This window comes from Neopelma chrysocephalum, unplaced genomic scaffold (assembly GCF_003984885.1).
Source record: "Neopelma chrysocephalum unplaced genomic scaffold, ASM398488v2 Primary Assembly neopelma1_347, whole genome shotgun sequence".
NCBI classification, from domain to species: domain Eukaryota; kingdom Metazoa; phylum Chordata; class Aves; order Passeriformes; family Pipridae; genus Neopelma; species Neopelma chrysocephalum.
In genome coordinates this window covers 515,195-534,331 of record NW_020898011.1, presented here as the reverse complement: position 1 = coordinate 534,331, position 19,137 = coordinate 515,195, and the positions used below count along the sequence as shown (strand labels likewise).

The 19,137-nt window shown below is 45.0% G+C and overlaps 1 protein-coding gene across 2 annotated transcripts in view; it reads left to right on the top strand.

Annotated features, from left to right (window-relative positions):
- The first annotated feature begins 8,083 nt into the window (after positions 1-8,083).
- DOCK1 (dedicator of cytokinesis 1) overlaps positions 8,084-19,137 on the top strand; it is a 280,931-nt gene continuing 269,877 nt past the window's right edge. For both annotated transcript variants that reach the window (XM_027705622.1, XM_027705621.1), the window contains exon 1: positions 8,084-8,206. In XM_027705622.1, the coding sequence (XP_027561423.1) occupies positions 8,161-8,206 (46 nt within the window). In that variant the 5' untranslated portion in view covers positions 8,084-8,160. The remainder of the gene's footprint in view (positions 8,207-19,137) is intronic.

Sequence of the window (19,137 nt, the reverse complement as noted above, 5' to 3'; positions counted from 1 at the left end):
CAGGTGGAGGCTTCTGATGAGGAGGAAGATTTTTCTCACTTTCAGACAAGGGCTTCTGTATTTCCATCTCCACCACTGTCAGAGCACGTTGGTGAGGAGTTATTGTGGGTGACACAAACAACTTCTGATTGCAGAGTGAGGGAACAGCTCTCAAAACTTCGTATTTCCAAACGGCTCCACAGAAATAGTTTGCAAGCTGAAGTTTGGGCACAGCCAGAGCGAGCTCAGGAATACAGATATGGGCTTGATTGTGTTTGACTCAGCTCAGGGCAGCGTCCTCGAGAAAATAATAAAAAAAAAGTCATGTTTTCCCAGCGTGACAGGAGAGAATTTGGAGATGTTTTTCTAAGTCAGGCAAAAGGAAGGCACAGAGGATTAGATCAGCTCCTGTCTTTTTTTTTCCTAGGGGTAGCAATGCACTGGTTAATGTTTGGCAGCCAATTGCAGGGCAACTCCAAAATAGCTCCGTGCTCCAGGTGCAAAACTGAGCCTGACTACCCACCTGGGCCTCATGCAAAACACAGGCAATGCTGCCTTCACTTTGCCACAATCCTGGATCTTACATGACTGGAAGAAAAATTCACAGAATTACAGGTTGGTTTGGGTTGGAAGGGACCTTAAAGATCATCCAGTTCCACCCCCTGCCATGGGCAGGGACACCTTTCACTAGCCCAGGTTGCTCCAAGCCCCGTCCAACCTGGCCTTGGACACTTCCAGGGATGGGGCAGCCACAGCTTCTCTGGGCAACCTGTGCCAGGGCCTCACCACCCTCACACCCAACAATTCCCTCCTAATATCCTGCCTAACTCTGCCCTCTGGCAGTGGGAAGCCATTCCCCCTTGTCCTGTCCCTCCATCCCTTGTCCCAAGTCCCTCTCCAGCTCTCCTGGAGCCCCTTTGGGCACTGGAAGGGGCTCTCAGGTCTTCCTGGAGCCTTTTCTTCTCCAGGTAAACACCCCCAGCTCTCTGGGCAACCTGTGCCAACCCCTCACCTCCCTCACAGGGAAGAATTTATAGAAGATCAGAGCAAGGAGTTGAGTCCTTGGCTGTTTTTTTGTCCCCAGCTGAATAAATAAGACCTCATTTTGGAGAAGCTGCTTTGAGCTACTTTAATCATTTGTGAGCTACAAGGTTCAATGGAACTGTTTGGGCTTTTCCAAATGGAACTGGACCTGTCATGCCAACTCAGCTGGAAGGTGTGGAGTTGCCATCCCATCATCTACCCTGAGAGGGGGTAGATGATGGGGGCAGACTCCATCCAAAAGCAGGGGAAGAGCAAAAGCTTCTATTCTATGGCACAGCTGGGAAAGCCTTTTAAAAGGCTCTTTAGGAAACCACTTCTGCTCAGTAGGAAAGCCTGGCAGTACAGTTGTCAAGAAATACATTTAGAAATCTCATTTTGGAGGCATTCCAGCAGGCAGGGAGAGATAATGGGGACCACTTGCCCCCGGCCCATGACTATCAGTGCTGCACAATTCCCCACGCAGGGTTTGCCAACTGCTTTAGATCAATCCTCTGTCAAAAGCAATGTCAGCTTCTTACACTACATGCAGCCTCCTGGGCATCCTCCCATCCCCTCTTAACTTAGTCTTGTAAGGGCCCAAATGGCTATAAAATTTTGGTAGAAAGTTGATAGAATATTTTTATATTTTCTTTAAAAATTAACACTTTTTACATACAGGCCATTTCCGTGACTCCTGCTCTGTTCTTTGTTCCCACAAAACCATTTTCATCGTCACTTCAAACACTTTGTATTTCAGTAACTAGTTTTTCAAACCTCATAACAGGTGCTGGGACATCATGTTCCTCCACTGTCATTTCTCGTTGTCATCTCATATCGTTCATCAAAGGGCTGAGAGGGAACATTGTCTGCAGGCTGAGGAAATGATAAAATCTAACCCTGCCCCAGCTAACGTGTCACTTCTGGCCTTAGGAAAATCACATAATCAAGAGGTGCCAGAAGTGCTCTGATATTCTGAGTTTCTCAATTTCTGAATGCCTGTCACATTTTAAAAAGCTGGGTTTGGCTCAGCTGCTGTAAATGGAGATACAAAAACCTTCCTGTCTCACAAGAGAGAGTTAATATTTGTTCAGTGCTTTCAAAATGTTAAGTGCTACATAAGTGCTAAGCATTATTACCAGGAGTAATGTATGTTTTCATCTGGAGCTTGTACTCTTCTATCTAATCATTATCTGGCTTCTAATAAGCAACAACTTTATCAGAATGTAGTCCCAGAAAACATCTTGTTTGCTCTTCTTGGAAAATGTTCTTAATTTTTATTAGGAGGCTTGAACATGTGTCAGGTTTAAAATCACAGATCTGTTGGAGTTGATGAAGTTAAACTTTATCAGCTTTCTGGGAATGATTCATCCCTAACTTGTTATATCCAGCATTTTTTTTCTGGTGGTTACCTTTGAATTTGCCGAACAGGATGTAAATTGAGTTCATAATCTCATTTTGAGAATAGATATCAAGTGTATAAAAAATGTACCAGTAAACACTAAACAGAAAAAACCCCCACAACCACATAAACCTTTATACTGTTGGTTTTTTTTACAACTATTGCAAAAAGGACCAAGTTGTCACAAATCAACAGTGAACAATAAGCTAATTTGTAGTTTAGATTAATTTGTGCTACCCTTTCCCTTACCTGCTTTGGGCTTGACTGTAAAATTTGTCGTGATATTCCTGAGCTCTTACTCAGGGGTGTGAATCCATTGCTATTAACAAGGGTTAAAGCCCAGCTTGTGTAAGGAACTGATGAAAAATTAACTTTTCTGTGCTTTGGAGTTTATAATGTAACACCCAAGAGAGCGAGTGTCTCTTCCTCCTGTTAGCAGATATTTCAGTTGGGAATAAAACAGTCCATATAGATTGGGTGAAATGTTGGGCTGCAGTGAGTGGGATAAACCTGCAAATGCCAACAGTATTTCAGCTGCCTCAGTCCTGCAGGAATAAACAACCTCCTGAGAAGGTGAAGGGGGGGGTTATTCCACTGCTCAGGACCCTGCAGGGAAAGATCTCCTGAGCAAGGCAACCCTTCTGTCCCCAGTTAACTCCTTATTTGCCAATGTCCAAGATACACATCGAATAAACTGCTGCTCAAGGGGATGCCTGGGGTGCTTTTGACAGGAGGGGATCTACTCTTCCTGTAAATGGCATTTGTGCAGAGCAACAGTGATAGCGACTGTCCCCCCTCCCCATAAAATCTCATTCCCTGGAGGATGCAAAATCTTACATTCTGCTACCATCAGAAAACAGATTTTCCCCTTTTGTAGAAATGAAGCCACTTATATTTATTGTAGCACTGTAAAACTCTCTTCATTATAGAGCACAAGATGAAATGCCAGGGTATAAACTAAGCTGTATCTATAATAATCACATCCTTCCAGAAACACATCACTTTGGAAACTCCTGTGTATTTGTAAAGAGCACCTAGAGATGTTCACACATTTGCATTTAAACACCCAACCCACTGAAGAAAACTTGTTTATTAAATCACTTTCAGTATAGCACAGTCTGAAGGAACATAACTTAGGATAGAATCACTTTCTTTATGTGCAGCCAAGCCCCATTTTTTAGGCTGAAACACAAACAGTTTAATGAAAAAAATATTACCTAATAAATAAGTATCTTTAGCTCCTTTCTGAACTGAGTATCTTTACCTTCTCTCTGAAGGAATAATCAATCATCCTTTAAATTCCTGACAGCCCCATAATCTCTGGATATAAAAATTCAAATGCAAGAAGGAAGTAACTGTGGATTGAGTCAGCAGGATGGAAGGAGAGATGCTCTCTATAACCCATCTGAGGGATCCCAAACCAGTGCAATCAATGCAACACATGTCACAGTAGCTAAATAAATTCAAATGCTGTTGTGGTGGCAAGTCCTGCATCTGTGTTGGTTATCACAAATGTCATTACCCTCCTGGAAGAAAAGCTTAAGACATATCCACAGGTAATCAAAATGCTTCTATAAAAGTGAAAGGAAGAGCAAAGATCACTGAGCATCCTCAAAAACTCATGGACAAGGCCTGGAAGAGCACAAAATTTCCCTCTATTGTCAAACTTTGTCCAGGTTTATAAATGCCACACCTTGGCTGATTGAAGCCAACAGTAATGTCAAAAGAAATGCAGTTTTGTCTTCTTAATTCCCCTGAAAATGGCCCAAATGCATCTGTAAGACATCCCCAAAATCATATATATATATCAGGTATATGCAAACCCAAGGCTGAAGTCATTTTTGTAACACAAACTTATAAACTTAATTTTATTTCCATTCTGACTCAGAGCAATATATTGTAAAAACCAGAGTATTTATTAAACGTGTCTTTCCATCAGGTGGAGAACCCTCTTGCTTTGTGAATACCCAGCCATGGAACACAGGCACTTTTCATCAGAGAAATGATCTAGAGAGCACAGAGGTCATTCACCCCAAATGGAAATTGTACAGCAAAACTAGATGATGAGCAGCTGCTTGGAAGCAATAACATCTTCAACACAATATATTTAATAGAAATAGAAAAGCCAAACAGTTATTTATTAAAGTTTTTATAAGTTCTCCACATCTCCTGGGAGGAATATTTCCAAGAAGAATTTGCATTGTGTGAGCACAATAACTACTTATATGTTTTGACTGAGAATGTTGTATTTACTTACGAGGCCTGATGATGAAAAATATTATTATTACAAAAACCTGTGCTATTTAATTGAGATGGAACAAACATTCCCCTTGTGTAATCATATCCAATAACTATGAAACTAATCTTGATCATATCTGTACTTTTACGGAGTATCTTTTATTTATTGCAAATCTGTCTCAGGCAGGGTAACAGTTCTGTTTCCATTCATCCTTTTGAAAAGACACTGTGACAAGAATTTCAAATATCATCCATGGCCAAATACTGCATTTGGATTTCCTGGAATTAATGTTATGAAAAGGAATGTTTCTGTGCTCCAAGAGAAGTGCCTCCAATGCAGTGTGATGCATTGAAAAAATAAGGTGAGAATCCAAGGAGTTGACATAAGGATGTGATAAAACTTTCAGATTTTATGGAAAGAAGCATTTTTTGGTTTCCTCTTAATAAATGAAAACCATACATGCACAGTGTGAAGAATCATATCCTGCCTAAGCATGTAAAATATGTCATCTTGAACATTTTACTGTTTAATGAAAAATGTTTTTCAGGATAGCTTATATTATGTTTGCAAGAGAAAAATAAAACTCTTTTATTTTCTCACTATTACAGTCCTATCCCATTACCATTTTTTCCTAGCTGTAAAAAAAAACAGCATTGGGATATTTATGCTTGGTGAATTAGGAGTATTTTTTACTGGCTATCAAAATTTTAGTGGCATTAGCTCTATTTGTAACAGGTTTTCATTAAAATGAAAATGTGGGAAGCAATAAAATGAATATGGACCCTCATCAACATCGGTGAGGCTTTATGGTGGTCTTGGGATCAGTTGTGTTCTATTTGTTACACATCATCATCAGACAACAGGACAAACCTCTTTTTTCACTGACATCAAAATAAATTTTGCTGTTGTATGGACTGTATGGACTTAATATGTGGAATATGTAAATAATTCTTTAGCTTTCATTTGATTGAATCTGGTGTTTCCTGTCTTAGGAATGCACTTAATCTTCAGGTCCCACTTAGTAGAGGTATAAATGTAAACTAAGGAGTGCCAATCTACATGAGAATTAATTTAAGCCCTGGTTAACACCCCAAGAAAGGTTGGCAGCAGCACATTCTTCACGAAGGGTAAACATGTTCCCTTAGCCTCCCTCAAAACAGAAACAAATACCACAGTTTGACTTCCAGATTTGAGGCCCAGAAAGGAGAAATGAGCAACAGCTCATTTATTAACTAATTACAGCTATCTGCAAGGTTTCAATTAACATCAGCGTGCTGCTTTGTATCCCCTGCTCACACCCCCAAAGCCATGGCAGTTCCAGGGAAGTGATTCCCAGTTATCAGGAATCTAAATGAAAAGTCAATCAGCTTCCCTGATTTACAGATTGTTACATTAACGGCCTGAAAAGTCTCTAAACCATCTAATGCCTGAGCAGCTTCTACACCTTTGCTGCACATATTTAGGAGCACCACAAAAAATAATGCACCAGTTGTATAAAAGTGTGAAACCTTAAGTGTTGGAAATAAATATTATTGCTGCACTGCTTTTCCATCCCACTTTGTCTTGTGTGGAAAAGCAAAGGTGACTATAGGCACAGAGCAAGTACATCCATTATCTTAGTTAATTCACTTTGATTTCCCTTACAAAAATAAACCTGTGAAATCAAAGAGCTCACTTGTAAGCTGTCTTTGGTAAGGCACTAATCATTTCTCCATTAGTGCAGGATAAAGATGATGAGCCACGACTTCGAAAACCTTTTGATCTCCTCACTCCCAGGCAGAATGAATGAAGGTGCAGGAGTTTGCTCTGTCCCAATGGCCTTTGGATTGTGCAGGACAGGGGCAATGAAATTTAGATTAGTTTGAACATGTAGAGGATGATCTGGGAAAGTAATCCCAAAGATCGGCAAAGGAAAGCTACATGAAAAGAAGAGTAGACTCCTTCAGGTGTTTGAGAGAATACTTGATCTCAAAACCTGACAGTGAAGAGAGCTGTTGCAGAAACTGGCCCTTTGCCATCCTAACAAAAGAACAGGAGAGATAAAAGATTCAACCCTGGACCTATTTTAATCCTTAAATTTGTGGTACGGAGCTTCCCCTTTGGCTGAGGGCTAATCCTACCAAATACAGCCAGTCAGACATTTCACCTCTCCTTATTTCTCTTAAGTGTTATCCTTCTGCTTTTGTTGACTTTCACACAGTTTATTTTCTATTTCCTAAAGGCTTTTTAAAAAATTTTGGTTTTAAATCACGGTCCTGGATCTCTCCAAGATTACAGGGGTTTTGGACAAGACTTTGGATTTAGGTCTAGAAATCAGAAGGTTTTTAATTTTTACAGCCCAGGAAGGATTTGCTCTGAAAGGTGTGCTCAACATTTGGGTTAGAAAGGACCTTCAACACCATCTTGTTCCACCCCCTGCCATGGGCAGGAACACCTTCCACTAGCCCAGGTTGCTCCAAGACCCGTCCAACTTGGCCTTGGACACTTCCAGGGATGGAGCAGCCACAGCTTCTCTGGGCAACCTGTGCAAGGGCCTCACCACCCTCACACCCAACAATTCCCTCCTAATATCCTGCCTAACTCTGTCCTCTGGCAGTGGGAAGCCATTCCCCCTTGTCCTGTCCCTCCATGCCCTTGTCCCAAGTCCCTCTCCAGCTCTCCTGGACCCCCTTTGGGCACTGGAGGGGGCTCTAAGGTCTCCCTGGAGCTTCTCTTCTCCAGCTGAACACCCCCAGCTCTCCCAGCCTGGCTCCAGAGCAGAGGGGCTCCAGCCCTTGGAGCCACCTATGGACTTGCTCCAGCAGCTCCACATCCTTCTTGTGGGCCCCCAGAGCTGGAGGCAGCTCTGCAGGTGGGGTCTCACCTGAGAGGGGCAGAATCCCCCCTCCCCTGCTATCCAGGCTGTGGGACCAGTCCAGGACACGTGGGGGTTTCTGGGCTGGATCACGTCCAGCCTCTCACCCACCGGCTCCCCCAAGCCCTTCTCCCAGGGCTGCTCCATCAGTTCATCCCCCGACCCCGGTGCAGCATCAGCAGCTGGCACTGTTAAACCTCACGACGTTCTTACAGACCCACTTCTCGAACCTGTCCAGGTCCCAAACGCAGAGTTCGCTACAACAGCTGAACATCCGCAGAAACCCCCTTTTAGCGCCGCACCGCCGCGAAGGAAACGCTTTTTGCGCAGGCACCGAAACTTTCCGTCGGAGCACCACCAGGTGCACCTGGAATACAATCAGGGAAGCACCTCCCCCGTCCCGCTGTCCTTTGTGCGGGAGCCGGGCGTGTTTTCCCGTCGGGGGGAGCCGCGGGGCTGGTTCCCGAGCGTCCCCCGGGAGCGCTCCCGCATCCCCGGGCGCGGGCGGGATGCGGAGGGCGGGCGGCCCGGAGGGAAGGGGCGGCCGGCCGGGCTCCGGCTCCGCCCGCACCACATGATCCGAGAAACTTTTCCCGTCCCGCGGTTGGAAAATGGCGGCGTAGGGAGCGGGGCTCTCGCATCCCGGCGCCGGCGGCTCCCAGCGCCATGACCCGCTGGGTGCCCACCAAAAGGGAGGAGAAGTACGGCGTAGGTGAGGACACACTGCCCCCAGCCCGCCTGCTGCCCCGCGGGGGGACCCCCGGCCCGGGCCTCCCCACATCCCATCCCATCCCATCCCTGCCCGGCTCCCCCGCTGCGCTCCCCTGGAAGCGGCAGGGATGGATCCTCCCCTCCGGGGCCGGGATGGAGCGCGGTGACCCCCGTGTTCCCGGGACCCCCCCGCCGCGCTCCGTGCGCCCCCCGCCTGCCGGGACTCGCTCCGAGGAACTTTTAGGAGTTGTCTGGGAGCGAGCAGCGCTCTAGCTGGAAAAGTTGCCTTTCCCCTCGCTCCGCTGTCGCTGCCTCTTCCCGAGCGCTGCTCGGAGTAGAAAAGGCTTGGAGTTGTTTCCACGTCGGTTTCTTTCCCCACCTCGCTGGTGGGAGCAGGGCAGGATACGCTTCCGAAGCTGGATGCTTGGTGGCCGCTGGGAGCCCACCCTGTGCCCTGTCCCTCTTTTGGGGGTTTTGAGGCTCCCGGGGACAGGGCTCTGGCTCTGCGGGGAGTGTGATGTTCATACAGATGAGGGGTTTCCCTGCGCGCTGCTCTCCGCGGATCCATTTCGTTCTCCGCTCCTTCCGTCGCTCCCAAACAGAGGGGGATTGTTCCCAGCTGGTGGTTAAAACATCTCCGCTCTAATTAAACAGCACCAAAGCCCCGTGGGTTTGGGCAGGGCTGTGCCAAGAGGGCCCGTCTTGAGTTTAAAGACGTTTGATTTCGAGCAAAAGAGTATTTTTTTTTTTTAAGGGATTGCAGAGAAGAAAACTTCAGTGGCATGAATGAGTGTTTGTCTTGGGGAAGGAAATAATAAATCTGACTATTCAGATTGGAGAGGTGAAATTCAGTGTCCACCACAGTTCTTGGACTGGATTGATTGTGAAGAAAAACTTTTCATGTAAACCTACAGATAAGCCTTGTATAAACAAAGTGAGCAGGAAAAAGGGTGTTTCTGGGTCTAAGGAGAACCCAAGTGAATTTTGGGAATGAATTTTAAATTCTGTGTGTACGTCCCGAGAAAACGTGGCACAGCTTTTAAATTATTAGCAAACCCCAGTTACACTGAGTGAGACCCAGAGTAATTTCGGTGCTGAGGATGCAGGACAACTGTATGGAAGCAAAAGTGCTGCTGGTGGCAGTCGCTCATTAGGTTCCCAAATTACCTCCTTGTGGTGTAGGATGGGTGTTTGGGAAAGACTGAAATGATAAATTGTCACGTAGTAGAAGTTGTTACAAACCAGTGACACTCGAAAGCAAGTTCCTCTTCTGCAGGAACTCGAGTCTGCTGCTGTGGTGGAGGCCACTGTCCAGACCTGGCTTTCCAGGAATCCATGTCTTGGGAGTGACTTTGAAAGGATGAGAGAGAAAGAAGTGTGGAATAAACTGAGTAATTTAAAATATGCTTTAGGTAAATATGGATCTTCAGCGTTGGAGATTGTGTAGTAAGAGAACTAGACTTAGCTGTAATTTAAGAATTAAAAAATCACGTTTCCCAGTTTGAAAACACACAAGACGATGTGCTCAGCTGGTGCTTAGTTGGTATATTTTGTTTGTGTCCAGAGAAGTTTGTCATGGGTTTCTAATAGGCTTGTTTTTCTTTGATAGTTTTTCTTTTTCCTGCAAATAAGCTGAGAGGGACTGTCCTCCCCAAACTGGGGTATTTCTCTGCTGAAGCACAGGGGTGTGAGAGTTGAAAGTTGCATTGCAAGGAGATAAGATTGTATTTAGAGTTAATTGAACGTTGCAATTCACTGGCCTGTGCTGGGCTGTTTTGGGAGGGATAGCTTCCTTTTGGTGTCGCTGGGCTTCCTCCTGAGGAGAATGAATATTCAGGTTGGTTTTATGTGTTTGGTTTTATATGTTTGTGTTCTTAAAAAAGGGCACCTGTATACACCACAAGTCTTCTGATGTTTTATTTTTTGCTGCTTGTGAAATTGGAGGTTGTGGAGAATTGATGCCACAGTCACACAGTCCCAAACGGAATTGGAGAAGGCACCGTTGAGCCAGAAGTTCTAACATAAGAATATTTTTCTTGCTATTTACCCTGACCAGTCCTGCAGACTGAGGTTGACTCAGTTTTGTCTGATAGTGAAACAGAAACATCTTCATGTTCCCAAAGAGGATTGTTAATTGAACTGCCATCTTAGTGATGTATAATGTATTCTGTGTGGATCTCATCAGTCCATATAAATATGTCCAAGGGGTGTCAGAGGATGGTGTCAGACTCTCTTTTTGGTGATGTGCAGCGATGGGATGAGGAGCAGTGGCCATAAACTAAAACACAAGAAGTCCCACCTCAACATGAGGAAGAACTTCTTTGCATGGGAGGTGGCAGAGCACTGGGACAGCTGCCCAGGGAGGCTGTGGAGTCTCCCTCTCTGGAGACATTCCAAACCCCTGTGGATGTGTTCTGGTGTCACCTGCTCTGGGTGACCCTGCCTTGGCAGAGGGGTTGGACTGGATGATCTCCAGAGGTTCCTTCCAACCCCAACACTTCTGGCATTCAGTGTGCACGCTTCCCTAAAGCAGAAATAGCAGGAAGGTGTGTTCTGTTGTGATTGTTACTTGTGTCGCAATCGTGGGCATATATAGAGAGATGTTTATGTTTAAAGAGATGTTTATATATGTGTGTTTATATACAAAGAGATGTTTATATATGAAATGTACAGATGTTCATGTAATACATATATATACTTTCCCCCCTCCTCTTGGCTGGTATATTTCTGTGCACCACTGAGGATTTTTAACATATCCAGTCCCGAACATCTGCTGGCTGTGATGCAGCTGGAATAAATCAAGGTAACAATCTGTGCTGAGACCGTGGTAGGACACAGGTGTGTTAAGGAAGGCTCCTCCTGCCCAGCCCTTTGCCCTGGCACAGTGGGGTCTGTGGTGCTGCTGGATTTCCTGCACTCAAGTGAATTTGGTGTTGTACAGAGGCATTATCTCAGCAGGCACTTGTGAGCGTGACTCAGCTCCGCTTCCTGAGAGAGTTCAGGGGAGGCTGCACGAGGGCTGGGTGTGGGTATAATGGGATAATATGGTTATTAGATTAACATATGGGGAGCCCTGCGAAACAGGAAAACCATCAGCTTAATTGGAGAAGCTTTTCCCCGCTCCTGATACTGCGTGTCCTTCTCCTTCCTCTCAATCCTGCCTTTCATCTCCCTCCCTGAGCCAGGGGGACGCTTATGGTTGTGTTGAGGGGACCCTGTGGGTGTATGGCTTCCTTAGAGGGGACATCAGAGGCTGTGAGAGTCCCAGGACTTCTCATGTCTGCTGTGTCCCCTCGGTGGCACCAGTGGCTCTGGAGTGTGGCTGCTCAGTCTCCTGTTTCCTGCTTTTAGTGTGATGTGAAAATTGTAATTTTGGTGTTCTTCCTTAATGAGATGTAATGAGCTGCTTTGGCAACTCTGTGAGCCTGAACAGAGCTTCTGAGATAGCATAAAGTGGTGGTGGTAGCTTCCAAATCCTCATGACTTCTGCTGTTGTTTGACCCTTTGCCTTTGGGCAGTGAGAGGTAGAACTGGTGCCACTGTGGTCTTACTATAAATATTGTATTTAAAATGCCTTTGTGTGCAAAGGTTTGTGCCTATATGGGGGAATTAGACCACTACTATGATAGTTTAAACCCTTTTTTTTCCTCTTTTTTTTAATGAATGGTGAAGTAAAGAAATAGTGCCCTTGGGAGGTCGGATATAGAAGGAGAACTTCCCAGTTACGGGGCTTGTGAGCCCTGTTGAGATCCTGTTAATTTTCAGGATGGGGTCTCTACTTTGCTGCTCCTAATGAGAACATGGATAGTTGTGCTCTTGCTGTCATCAGTAAGTGTCTCTGCCTTTTAGGCAAAGTGGTCCTGTCCTTGGACAGCTTCATGAATCCTGTGTCCAGTTCTGTCCCCTTACTGCAGGAAAGACATTGAGGGGCTGGAGCATGTCCAGGGAAGGGAATGGAGCTGGAAGGGTCTGGAATATAAATCCTGTGAGCAGCAGCTGAGGGAGCTGGGGAGGCTCAGCCTGGAGAAAAGGAGGCTCAGGGGGGACCTTCTGGCTCTGCAACTCCCTGACAGGAGGGGGAGCCAGGGGGGGAGTCGGGCTCTGCTCCCAGGGAACGAGGGACAGGATGAGAGGAAACAGCCTCAAGCTGTGCCAGGGGAGGGTCAGGTTGGACATCTGGAGAATTTCTTCATGGAAAGGGTGGTCAGGCACTGGGAAGAGCTGCCCAGAGAGGTGGTGGAGTCCCCATCCCTGGAGGTGTCCAAGGAGCACCTGGACATGGCTCTCAGTGCTCTGGGCTGGGGGACAAGGTGGGATCGGGCACAGGTTGGACTTAAGGCTGGAAAAGACCTCCCAGACCATTGAGTCCAACCTGTGCCTGATCCCCACCTTGTCCCCCAGCCCAGAGCACTGAGTGCCATGTCCAGGCATGCCCCACCCAGGGGTGAGGACTCCACACTGCACTGTGTAGGGTGCATTAGTTTAAAAATGCATTAGTTTAAAAAAACCAACAAGAAGCAAACAAAAAACCAACCCCCAAACGAATCCAGTTTCACTCTGTACCACACCAGTTGGGAGTTCCTGTATTTTTCCTTGTAACTGGTGAGTTTTTGTTGCCTGTCATGCCAGGGCAGATCATAATTAGACAGATTTTAGATGTGGACTTTGGCCCCACTTCACACTGAGGGTGTTTTAGTGCCTCTGTGAGACTGGTAGAGCTTTTCCAAAGGTGTATATGGAAGTATCTTCATACCAGGTACGTAGAAATACATATTTGTTATTATTAGGGGAGGGCTGTGAGGAGTTGGTGAACTAAGTGGTGATACCATGGTCATGATACCTATTTTGCAACTGAGTTTTGCTCTTGTAATGGCTCTTTGAATGGGAAAATAGGAATTTGGTAATGCTGGTGGAAGCACAGGAACTCCTACAGCCCAGCACTGCTGCTTCACTTATGCTCCAGGGAGGACTGTGGTGCTGTGGGACAGATTTAAGGCTTTTGTGGAACCCTGGAGTTATGGTTTATGGCTGTAGTGAGTGGTGGTGGCATGTGGAGACTCTTTTTGATTAAGGTGACCCTGTGTATGCATATTCTTGCCTTAAAGTAGGGAAGAAAAAATTTTAAGGAAATTGGAAAAGATGCATCTTAGGAATGCATTTGTGTAATTTTAGTGCTACTGTGTTGTGAGAGAGGTTTGGAGCTGCTTGGCATGACAGGGCAGGTACCTTTGCACTGTTAGTGGCAGCAGGATCGTGCTCTGACACGTCCCAAACCTGCAGAGTGTAAATGAAAATGCCCAGGAAAGATTTGCTGCCTTATTGATCAGTGTTTGATCAGTATTGATCAGTCACTGACTGAGCACATGCAGCCTCAGTGTCCTAGAGACAACAAACCCCATGGACACCCAAATTAGGGCTTTATTTGTGGTATCCCTCTCCTGTGAGGAAAGGCTAGGAGAATTTGGATTGTTCAGCCTGGAGAAGAGAAGTCGTGGGGTGACTGAATCATGGCCTGACTGACCTGATGGGAGCTGACAGGAAAGATGGAGAGGGAATTTTTACAAGGCCAGGAGTGACAAGACAAGGTGGAGTGGCTTCAAACTGACAGTAGGTTTAGATGGGATATTGGGAAGGAATTCTTGGCTGTGAGGGTGGGGAGGCCCTGGCACAGGTTGCCCAGAGAAGCTGTGGCTGCCCCATCCCTGGAAGTGTCCAAGGCCAGGTTGGACAGGGCTTGGAGCAACCTGGGCTAGTGGAAGGTGTCCCTGCCCATGGCAGGGGGTGGGACTGGATGATCTTTAAGGTCCCTTCCAACCCAAACCAGTCTGGGATTCTATCTTTACAACACCTTTTCGTTCCCTACTTGCTGAGGGGATGCATTTCCACATTCCCCAATCCCTGTCACCCCACGAAACAGAGGGAAGGGCCTGGCAGCTGAAACACGCTCCTTCCTACATCAGTGACCTTAATTTGACTGCAGGCATGTGCTCAATTACTCCCAGTTTACTCAGCAGCCACTATTGTTCTCTATCAATAAACACTTGTTGCAAACAACAGATTGGAGAGGGATAAAGATACCGGATAAGTGTGTACTCCTGTTTGTTTTCATCCAGGTCAGCGACAACATTACAAGCTGGGATTGTTCTGAGAAATGATTAGGGATTTACCAGGAATTATTACTCTTTTTTCTCATAGAGCACGTACTGACTTCCAGTAGGCAGCCAGCTCTGTAATACAGAGCTTTTATTTAACTCTCTCTCTGTAGAGAAAGTTTTCAGTCAGTTTAGGGATTTTTTTCAGCTGTTAGTTTTACTCTTGTTCCTGGAAAATAGAAGGAGAAGGAGAGTTTTCACAAGATGAGGTTTCACACTATACATGATACACAATTATGGCAGTACAGTAGGTCAGGGGGCTGATTTAAGGTTTTTTGTTTGATATTTCCATCCCTGGAAGCGTTCAAGGCCAGGTTGAAAGGGGTCTAGTGGAAGGTGTCCCTGCCCATGGCAGGGGGTGGAACTGGATGGTCTTTAAGGTCCCTTCCAAGCCAAACCATCCTGTGATTTCAAGTAGCAGCTTGGTGGGTTTGTAGTTATCCCCTTTATCTCTGATATTATAAATGCTTGACCTGGGTGCACTGAAACAATGCTAATTTTGGGCTCTTTGCCACACTTGGCATGGATTTCTTTGAGCTCTAAGTGCATTTTCCTTTCTGCAAAGGCAAAGTTTGCAGGGAAGGGGAAAATAAGCTGGAGGTAACTTAGAGTCAAAGCAATGTCTCCAGGAAGCCTTTCTGTCAGCTGCAACTGCGGGTGGAAGCGTTGGGATAATTTTTCCTTTAAATATTTGTGTTTCTGGGGTTTGCCCAGCGTTGGCTGTAGGGCACATGCAGGATATGCTTTTTCTAATCCTTCAGTGCAGCCCTGCTGGACCGAAATCCAATACATCTTGTTAAATACCTGTAGATGTGTCCAACTCTGGATAAATAGCTGAAAGCTGACTTATATTAATGAATGGAAGCTCCAGCAAGGAACTGCTGCTAATCCAGTCTTAAGGTATTTACTCTATCCAAGGTGTCAGTCTTGTCTCTCCTCTTTGACTTGCTGCAAGTCCAAAACTTCCACAAAGCATTCAGTGGTGCTGCTCTTCATTATTATGGTTCTTCTCTGACAGGGAGATGGACCACTGAAAAATTAGCTTTTTTAATATTTTTTTAACACTTAAAAACATTTTTAATTCTGTTTTCTAGCCTGTGGTAGCCCCTGAGGCTGTTCTGACAATAGTAATTTTCTGAGTAAGGTTTTAATCAATTCCTTAACGAGTTATTGGAATACTTTGCTCCTTTAGCTTGGGGGGGGTATTGAAATCTTGCCCTATCTAACCTAAAAGGTGTTCAATAAGAGAGAATTCTTGTAATTCTGAAACTTTTTCTCTGTTTTCAGGCTGTAGTTGAGAAAACATTTATATATTTATAGTATTGTTTGGCCATGTTTATGTAACTTGTGCATTAAATCTGTTTTTCTGATGTAAAAATTCGTAACACAGAAAGCAGCAGTGACTGAATTTTAATTTCATCAGCAAAAAAAAGGAAATATCTCTGGAAATACTTTTGTGCTCCATGTAGCTTTGTAACTAAACTGAAATAATTACACTGAGAACTATTCTGTGTAATCAGGGATCCATATATGTAATAAAACAAGCAGATGGATGAATAACTGAAATAACTATTGCCTGTGATACATGAATTTTGGTGTTTTTTTGTCTAATATTTCTTAGCACTGCTGCTTTGTTTCCAGTATTGCTGATGTTATTTCTGCACAAACCTTTTTATAACATGTTTTCAGAGGTTTGTGGTGGCTGATTTTGCCTAAGGGTGTTGGAGTAGCAAAATGTCTTTCTGTTACCCAGTAGAAAATACCAACAACTAAGTGGGACAGGGTTTGCTGTGTAATTTATGAACATGAATGGCAGTAAAATTGTACATAATCAATGTATGTGCTTGTAGGCACTTGGGGTTTTAAGGCACTGCCTTCTGTACATCTCTGCTCTTGCAGTAGCTGTGTCACTCTGATGTTTGTAATACACAAATTATTCAATATTGAGATTGAAAAGCTGCTGGAGCAGCTGCCAGGCTGAGCCTGGTGCAGGGATTTTGGGAGAGCTTTGTGTTGTTCCTGTGTGGAGGGCACTGGTGGTGGCGTGATGGAGAATTGTCTTCCCTGTGGGGGAACCTTTTGGCTTGACCTGAGGAGTTTCTGGCAGAGCTCCCTGGAGGGCACAGCTCCTGGGCAGCCTGGAAAATGTCCCTTTGGCAGTGCAGGTGGGCACTGGGGTGAGCACAGAGACTGAAGTGCCCCCAGAGCCTCTTCAAGCATCCAGATACCTTCTGGAAGTGCAGCCTTAGGTGTTTGTGTTTGCTCTGCCTGCCCTGTCCTCCTTATCCAAACAAAGCACGGAAGTACCCACGTCACTCCCTTTGCAGTTGAATGTAATAAAATAACATCTGTTTAGGGCCCCAGGAGGAGGGAACCCACAAGGAGCTGAGGAGGCCAGACCATACCCAAACCTCACTCTCAAGGACCTTCAGCAGGGCTGTGTTAGGAGGGCTTTCTCAATTTCCATACCTGGAATAAAAAGAAAAAAAGAATTAAGGAATAACTTGTCAAGCCTTGGTGCTGGTGGTGCCTGTGATTCCTGAATCAGAAAGGGGGCAGAGATACAGGATCATGGAAAGCTCCACTCTTACCTGTCTCTCCAGCAGCTTGCCTGCCTCCCAGCTGGTGCTTTAGCCTTTAACACCCTCCTAATGGTGCCAGCTGATCTGCAGGAAAAAATCTTGGCAGTAGGGAATCTTTCAATGGGTGCAGTTGGGTCCTTTTATTGCCTCAGCTGTGTGTGCAGTATCTGCACCAAAGGCATCAGAAATAAAGTGAAAGCAACTGATAATGCCAAAAGTATTCCTGTAGTAGACCTTGGAATAGGAAATATCTCAAAGCTGAGCCAGATGGAAGTCACTGATGATAATTTGAGTTTCTGAGTCTTGAGGCAGATGGTGAACAATTTAAAGGGACGCTTGCTTTCAAAAAAAATCTGCTGTGCATATGACTCCAGTGAGCAAATCATGACCCTGACATGGCTCTGGATTATCAAGGCAGTGGCTTGGAATGCCCTATAAATACTGTGCTCTGAAGGAGGGGTTGCACTGCAGTGGTGACTGCATGTAGATATGGTTAAGTGTGTTGCTTGGGTGAGGAAAATTATAGATAAGGGTCTGTGGGAACCTTTAAACGTTCTCTTGACTAAATATAAGGTGAATCTCTCAAAATAGGAGCATATGAATGAAAACTGCTGTCAAAACGGCAAGAAGTGGGGTTTTTTTACTTAAAAAAATACAATTAAAGTAGCAGAAAGAGCTAAAAGAGCATGTGTTTGTCAGCTTTTGTTTGAGTTGTCTTTGACTTTTTCCTACTGCTTTGGGGTGGTCTGGGAGCATTTTTGCTGTTTGGCATCATTCTGACTCATTTGTAGCTCTATAATAATAATATAAATAAATAATGCTTACACTCTATAAATAATGCTTACACTCAAGCCTTTATTGTGCTCTAACACGAGACAGTGGTGGTGTTACCTGGTGTCTGGACTCTTTTTTCATTATATCTCCTCTTTTATCCTTATACAAAAATGCCGTCTCCCATCGTCTTGCCATCCCTGCTGGAATTCCTTCCATCCCACTCACCTGGCTCCCCCTGTTTCACACTGGTGGGAAATTGTGCTCATCTTTGGAGACTTACAACTGGGACAAATGGAAAACTTGAGCACTGCTGTCCTCTCTGCCTCCAGCAACAAGCTGTACACTCTGACTCGTTTTGCAGGCTGTGGAGGCTGCATTATTTCTCATGCCTTGGATAGGGACCCTCATCCACCTCCCTGTGTTGTGCTGCCTCAGTCTTGCCTTTATTTTTCTTACCTTGACTGGTGGGTGTTGGTGTGCCTCCATCAATCCATCACCTTCCTGAGGCTTCTTTGACCAAGAATCTTAGGTGGACTAGACTTGAGACACTCTTTCATTTCCTCCTGGCTGAGATTGGTGTATCTTGTGTTGTGCGTTTGATTTCTGGATTATTTTTTTTTTTGGCCATGGATTGATCTGTGAAGCTTCCAGTGTGAAGGCTAAGTGGTATAATTAAACCAGTGGTTTTACTGATAGTGGTTTTAGTAAGTTGGTTTAAAAAGAAGGTGGTTTGTGTGTTTTTTTTTTTCCCCTCGTTTACTTTTGGAGGTATTTTGGGCTTCCATTTCAAATCAGAGTTAGTCTGTAGAAGACAGTTTCTACCTCTGTCCTTCCTTGGCAGCCTGTCAGCAACACCCCTGTAGCTGCTGACAGTCTTTGTTCCACCTCTATGTGACCTCCTTGGGCTGTTCTGCGCTTTTTTTGATGCTGCTCACTGATGGTTGGGCATAAAGAAGCCAACTTTTTGTCGTGGATGTCCCAGGCAAAGGGCAGAAAAGCAGCTCCCAAACCCTGTAAGACTGGGACTGCCTCACAAACACAGCAGCTGAAATTGGCTCCTTTGGAAAATGAATTTAGTGACACATGACAAAGCACTGGAGGGGATTGAAGCAGTGGATAAAGATCCCTTTCCCAGGGATTTCAGTTATTGAGCTTTTCTGGTGAGAAAACAGTTGTTCTTGCTCATAGGTTGAGTATCTGTTCTCATCTCCAGCCACTTTTTATGGTGCAAAGGTATTTCTTAGTAGTTTCCACAGTGTGTGAGTCAAACAGGACAAAACATCAACCCCAGACTTTTGATGGAGAGCCAAATATTCTCTTGGTATTTATTGCATTACACTTTGTTTATGTTTGTTTGTTGGTTTTGTTCTTGAGTGTTCGACTGGAACTAAGACTCTAAAAGGATTAAAAAGCACATTAGATGT